The sequence below is a fragment of the Propithecus coquereli genome, unplaced genomic scaffold, assembly GCF_000956105.1.
Source record: "Propithecus coquereli isolate 6110/MARCELLA unplaced genomic scaffold, Pcoq_1.0 Scaffold425, whole genome shotgun sequence".
In the NCBI taxonomy this organism is placed as follows: Eukaryota; Metazoa; Chordata; class Mammalia; order Primates; family Indriidae; genus Propithecus; species Propithecus coquereli.
In genome coordinates this window covers 1,379,301-1,385,867 of record NW_012150008.1, presented here as the reverse complement: position 1 = coordinate 1,385,867, position 6,567 = coordinate 1,379,301, and the positions used below count along the sequence as shown (strand labels likewise).

The 6,567-nt window shown below is 45.4% G+C and overlaps 1 protein-coding gene across 1 annotated transcript; it reads right to left on the bottom strand.

Moving 5' to 3' along the window:
- Positions 1-1,659: 1,659 nt before the first annotated feature.
- Positions 1,660-4,723, bottom strand: ZNF551 (zinc finger protein 551). The gene is made up of 2 exons (XM_012653605.1): positions 4,603-4,723; positions 1,660-3,467 (listed from the first exon to the last, which is right to left on the bottom strand). Exons 1-2 carry the CDS (start codon positions 4,721-4,723, stop codon positions 1,660-1,662), a joined length of 1,929 nt encoding a protein of 642 aa, XP_012509059.1.
- Positions 4,724-6,567: the final 1,844 nt, after the last annotated feature.

The following is a 6,567-nucleotide window of genomic DNA, read 5'->3' as shown; positions in this document are numbered from 1 at the left end:
TAGCTTTACCAAACTGTACCCTTTGGATAAGTACACTTAGTTGCATATTAATTATATAAATTGTATCTTTCATAAAGCTTTACAAAGTGATTCAAAATTAAGAACCCAATGTCCCACTTTTTTTTGGAAAGTCAGGTTGGTGACCTCATATGGACGCCACCAACTCTCTCTTCATGCCCTGGAAGAGGCAACCTTATCTTGGTGGCAGCAAATATTGGTAAGTAATGAAGGCTGTTGCCACCTGAATCAACAGGAATACTGGCTCAGTCACAAACCATATCCCTGGACTACGGAATCATCCTTTTCTTTATTCTTGTTTTCCTACCTCAATAACAATGGCCTTGAGATGAACAGGCCAGAGAGGATATACGAAGCCACAAAACCTTTAGATTATTTTCTGACAATGATTTCAGCTACAGGAAATACAGTTATAGAGATCCTGAGAATTTCTGCACACAGAGATTCCATATAGCCATATTCACTGGAACATTTGTGGATGTCCTTTTAGAAGAGGCACATTCCATCTAATTTACTGAGTCTCCTCCACTCCCTATTAACGCAGAATTTCTGTGCCAATTAGAGTTGCACGTGACACCTGTAGTCTAACAACAAATGACACTAGCCCATACAGTCCTACACATCTTGGCACGTGGCTCCTTTGCAGGACCTGGGGAAGCGTTCCCCCTCAACAATGCCAGGAATTATGATATCACTTGTGAACAAGTGAACAAAATTTACGTTCATAGAAGCACTAGGCGTTGTCACAACTGCCTCCTTTTCATAGTGACCTCTGATCTCACAAAAATCCTGGCACTAGGCCACAAAATAGGAACACAAAGCTTTGTAGTCTCTACCTTGAGGCTTTGGGCAACAACGTAGATTAGACTAATACTGGACGGAGAGCTGTTTTCTGCCATCACATTATCTCTTCTGAAGCACAGAAAATTTGGGATCTCCACAAAATGTTCACTCCTTCATGCTCACATCACTATTCTGCTTACCAGTCACGCCACATAATGAATAGAACCCCCAAGATTAAAGTTGAGTTTTCAAAACCTTTATAAAAGGATCATAAACCAGAGCAATGTGCACCAAGCAGTTTCCAGGCTGGTGAATTAGAACCTGAAAAATCTCATCACAAGCATGATGTGAGACCAACAATGTCCCTGAAAAAGTTAATCCTTCTTAGTGAGCTGACAACACAACTCAGATCAAGTCCTCTGGGCTAAAACTGGGTTAGGTCCCTGACCTAAAGTCAGAGAAAAGGAAATGAGGACTGCCCCCCCACCCCAAGGGCTTCGTCTATTCATAATTTCCCCCAGCAAATGGGAGAGTGTAGAGGTTTTCTTCTCTGAGCACATGATGTGGACCTGGCAGGTGGAAAAGGTGAAATGGCTTCAGCCCCAGAAACTGGGAATGACATCAGGCTATGGCCCTGGGCACATAAGAAATTGCAATTATTTTCTCTTGCTGCTTTTAGAATTAAAAAAAAATGCAATTATCTCAAAATTTTCCACATACTTGAAATTTATGAAGAATCCCCCCATTATAGATGTTTGTGAATGAAGTTTAAATATAGGTAGATGGCTTCCGCACAGCCTCCTCCAGTGCTATTATATTTAATAAAACAACAGCACATTCCCTGCATATTTAAGGACTTTATTGAGTGTGAACTCTCTGGTGTCGAATGAGGTTAGATTTGCGACTAAAGGATTTCCCACATTCACTGCATTCATAAGGTCTTTCTCCAGTGTGAACTCTTTGGTGCTGAATGAGGTCGGATTTGTGGGTAAAGGGTTTTCCACATTCACTGCACTCATAAGGTCTTTCTCCAGTGTGACCTCTCTGGTGTTGAATAAGACTGGAGCTCTGGCTAAAGGATTTCCCACATTCACTACATTCATAAGGCCTTTCTCCAGTGTGTACTCTCTGGTGCTGAATGAGGCTAGCACTTTGGCTAAAAGATTTCCCACACTCATTACACTCATAAGGCTTTTCTCCAGTGTGAACTCTCCGATGTTGAATGAGGCCAGAGCGTTGTCTAAAAGATTTGCCACACTCACCACACTCATAAGGTCTTATGCCTGTATGAATTCTGCGGTGTTGAATGAGGTCAGATTTGCGGGTAAAGGATTTTCTACATTCACTGCATTGATAAGGCCTTTCTCCAGTGTGAACTCTTTGGTGTTGAATGAGGATAAATTTACGGCTAAAGGATTTCTCACATTCATTGCACTCATAAGGCCTATCACCAGTGTGAACACTACGGTGTCGAATGAGGTTAGAGAACTGTCTAAAGGATTTCCCACATTCACTGCACTCATAGGGTCTTTCTCCACTGTGAATTCTCTGGTGTTGAATGAGTTCAGATTTGCAGCTAAAGGCTTTCCCACAGTCACTGCACCGATATGGCATTTCTCCAGTATGAACTCTCCTGTGTCGAATGAGATTGAATATTTGTCTAAAGGATTTCCCACATTCATAGCACTCATGAGGCCTTTCTCCAGTATGAACTCTTTGGTGTCGAAAGAGGCTAGAGCTTTGTCTAAAGGATTTCCCACACTCATCACACTTGTAAGGTCTTTCTCCAGTGTGAACTCTCTGGTGTTCAATGAGGTTGGATCTGTAGCTAAAGGCTTTCCTACATTCACCACACTCATAATGCATTCCTCCTGTGTGATGCCTCTGGTGGCGAATGAGTTTGTATTTATGGATAAATGCTTTTCCACATTCACTGCATTCATAAGTCCTCTCTTCACTGTGACTTCGTTTGTGTACAATCAGGTGGCACTTTTTGCTAAAGGATTTTTCACATTCACTGCACTCATATGTCCTTTTTCCAGTGTGAATTTGCTGGTGCTGAACAAGAGTGTTCTTGAAGGTAAAAGCTTTCTCATATTTGCTACGCTTATAAAACTCACCTTCAGAGCAGACACTCTGATGTTGAACAAGTGTGTGTTTGTGGCTTGATGCTTTTTTATATTCATCCCACTTGTAATAACTTCTTCCACTCAAAAATGCTTGCACACACTTGCTGCTTCTACTGTGTGGCTCCTCACCATTGGGAGTAACCTGGTGCTGTAGAGAGTCCATGGTGGCTGGTAAGTCCTTCCCACAAGTGAAAGGATTTGTTGACACATGGAACCCACAGCCTGTCACAAACATGGCCCCATCCACATCCCTTTTCCAGGTCTCCTCTCCACTGTAATGCTTTTCGTGCTGGTGAAGATTTGCACTGAAACAGAAGCCTCTCATGCTTGTGCCATCCAAGTATGATTTCTGCACAGGGTATGTGGTTTGGTGTTCAGCCTGGTGCAAGATGTCTTTTGAGACTAGGACACACATCTCACTGAGTTGAGTCTTCTGTGTAGATGGACCCGCCTCAGATATCCTGACTTGTGACATTCCCTCTACAGATACCTTCTGCTCAGAGGTTATCACCTCATTCTCTGTTCCATGGCAATAACCTGAAATCAGAGACATGCTGATGAAATGCATGTTGACTTTGGTGGGAGGGGACAAAAAAATCTATCACAAAAATGTGTGAGATACAAGTAATGAGTCTGTGGGACTGTATGGAGAACAAGAGAACCGGGGGAAGATTGAAGAATATAGGCTGCTTTGAAGTACTGAGCCTTTGAAGATTACAGAATAGGGGAGACCTCACCAAACAAAGAACACAAGGATGGGTACAGTATGTGAGGAGACGCAGGGTCTCCCACTCACTCTCTGCCAAAAGCCTTCAGCAGGACCTTGTTTGTTAGTGGCGTGTGTGTGCCATGCAGGTTGCCAGTGTCCAGTCCCAGGAAAATCCAATTGGAACTAAATAGCTGGTGATCAAGGATTATTTGAGGATGTGTGCATACCTCACAACACTGAATCAAATTGAAGAACGCTATACAGTGAATAGTGGACAGGAACAAGTGATGTGTAGAGGCCACAAGGGTGGAGGTAGCCAGAAGCTGGAAGTGACAGATGATAAGACAAGTTGGCAAGGTATTAAGTATAGGGAAGTGGAAATAAAAATGAGTTATGGCCAGTGGCACTTGCACCAAAATATAGTTGGGCACACCACAGGTTCCTGGTGTAATTTGAACACAACCATGATGTCTTGCCTTTCCTCAGTTGCCACTCACTAGGACCAGGCCTCTTCTGAGACCATCTTACAATGTCTACCATGTAAAGCAACCAGAGCTTTCCCTGTAACCACATGGGACATGAATGATGGAAGTCTAAGGAAAGAGGAAAAGTGAGTGACCAGTCCTGGCTTAGAACAACATGGCATACAATAGTATGCAGAAAGGAAAATATTACAGAAAAAGGAGGGTCTTGCAAAAATAGCCCATAGTTCATATAAATAGTGACCATGACAATGCTGGCAATTCCTGGCACAAGTGGCCATGATGAAATGGCAGCTGGAGGAAAGGGGCAGAAACTGGGGCACAAAGTACCATGGATCTTGACACAGTCACCCTGAAAGGGAAAAGGCAAGAAAGATGAAATCTATTAGGCTAAAAGCCAGACTCCTGAGACAGAGCTAATTCTGGAGTGAAAAAGAAGGCAGAGACCATCAGGACACTAAGAGAGATGGGACAAGCTTACCCAGGGACGCTACAAGTGCAAAGTTCTCCAGCATGACACTGCAGTACAGGAGCCTTTGAGCCCCATCAAGGAGCATCCACTCTTCCTGGGAGAAACAGATGGCCACGTCCTCAAAGGTCATACCCTGTCATAATGGGAATAGTTCAATCCATGATCAGCTTCTCATGATTAAACCTTAAGTTCATCATCCCTCTTCCCCCATATCCATCCTCTGGCTGCCCTATTCCCCACCTCAGAGTAGATACCCAGCACCGCTGTGACTGATGCCTGTTCTCTCCCCACAGTTCCAGATACTGTGTCCTTCTACAACAATGGGCAGGTGAACAAACAGACAATAAATATCTAAGCTGTGGGCCTAGCACTAGGGCACACTGCCTCTTGACAATGTGGTGGGTGTCACAAACACTGGTTAGGGAGAGAAGTGGCCATGGAGAGGGTGTGGGTGATCTGACGTTGGTCTTATCAGGAAAGACCCCTCAGTTTCCCAAGATCATCCCTCCAGGACAAAAGTAACATGGGCTCACCCCCTTCACCCTTATGACTCTAATTCACCCATGGGGCCATCAGTGCACACTCCCTCTTAGCACATCACTCTTTGAACCACACCTCTCTCACACAGGTGCATTCCCATAGCCACAACCTCAAAGGTTACACACCTGTGCCATGATGGGGACAGTTTATTACACGATCAGCATCTCTCCCAGGACCCCAAATTCACACCCCCATGCATCCATCCCCTACTCACCCTTCTCCCCATCTCCCCACCTCAGAGAACACAAGCCCCAGTGATACTGATGCCCACTGTCTCCTCTCGGCCCCATTGTTTGCTGTGTCCTCCTGCAGCAACAACAGGCGGGTGGGCAACCATCTAAGCACTGAGCCTGGTTTGCAGGCAACCACCCTCTCTTGTAACGCAATTCCCCCAGGATCCTCCAGACCCTGGATCCCAGATACAACCAATGGTCTGAGTTCACACTTCACCCTTATGTCCTCAATGCCAGGGCCCTGGGGCCATTAGTTCACATTTCCTCTGCATGTGTACACCACTCTTTCCATCATGCCTCTCTCACAGCCTCACTCCTGCAGCCACAGCTCACTCCCTGCCCCAGACCATGGGCATCTCCTTGGCCTGCCCAAGGAGGTTACTCAGCACATAGGGCCTAGACAGTGGCTGGCAAATTCAAACAAGATTCAGTACTATCCCAGACCTTCATTGTCTCTACTGCCAGAGGCAGCCTAGAGTCATACCATGAAGGCCTCTACACCGACTCTGTTCTTTGCTTCAACCTCAATAAGAATCAGCTGTGGGCCGGGTGCAGTGGCTCACGCCTGTAATCCTAGCACTCTGGGAGGCCGAGGTGGGCGGATCGTTTGAGCTCAGGAGTTCGAGACCAGCCTGAGCAAGAGCGAGACCCTGTCTCTACCAAAAATAGAAAGAAACTAATTGGACAGCTAAAAATATATAGAAAAAATTAGCCGGGCATGGTGGTGCATGCCTGTAGTCCCAGCTACCTGGGAGGCTGAGACAGGAGGATCGCTTGAGCCCAGGAGTTTGAGGTTGCTGTGAGCTAGGCTGACACCACGGCACTCACTCTATCCCGGGCAACAAAGCGAGACTCTGTCTCAAAAAAAAATAAAAAATAAAAATAAAATAAGAATCAGCTGTAGATCTCCCTAGATACTCACGGCTGTCTTCCACTTCTGGGCCACACTTACAGTCCCCTCACCAGGCACAACCTTCATCTTACTAACCAATTTCATTCAAGGTCCAACCCTAGTGGCTCTCTACCCAGGTCCAGTAAGTCCCAAACATGCCCCTAAGCTAACCTGACAGCATGACAGAAACACCCCAGGTCCCACCAAGAGTTATAGTAAAATCCCGGTGAGTCTGTAAGAGGTAGATAAGCACCGGCCCTAGCATCATCTTGTCTGAATTATTCTTATGCCTCCACATCCATTTCATGT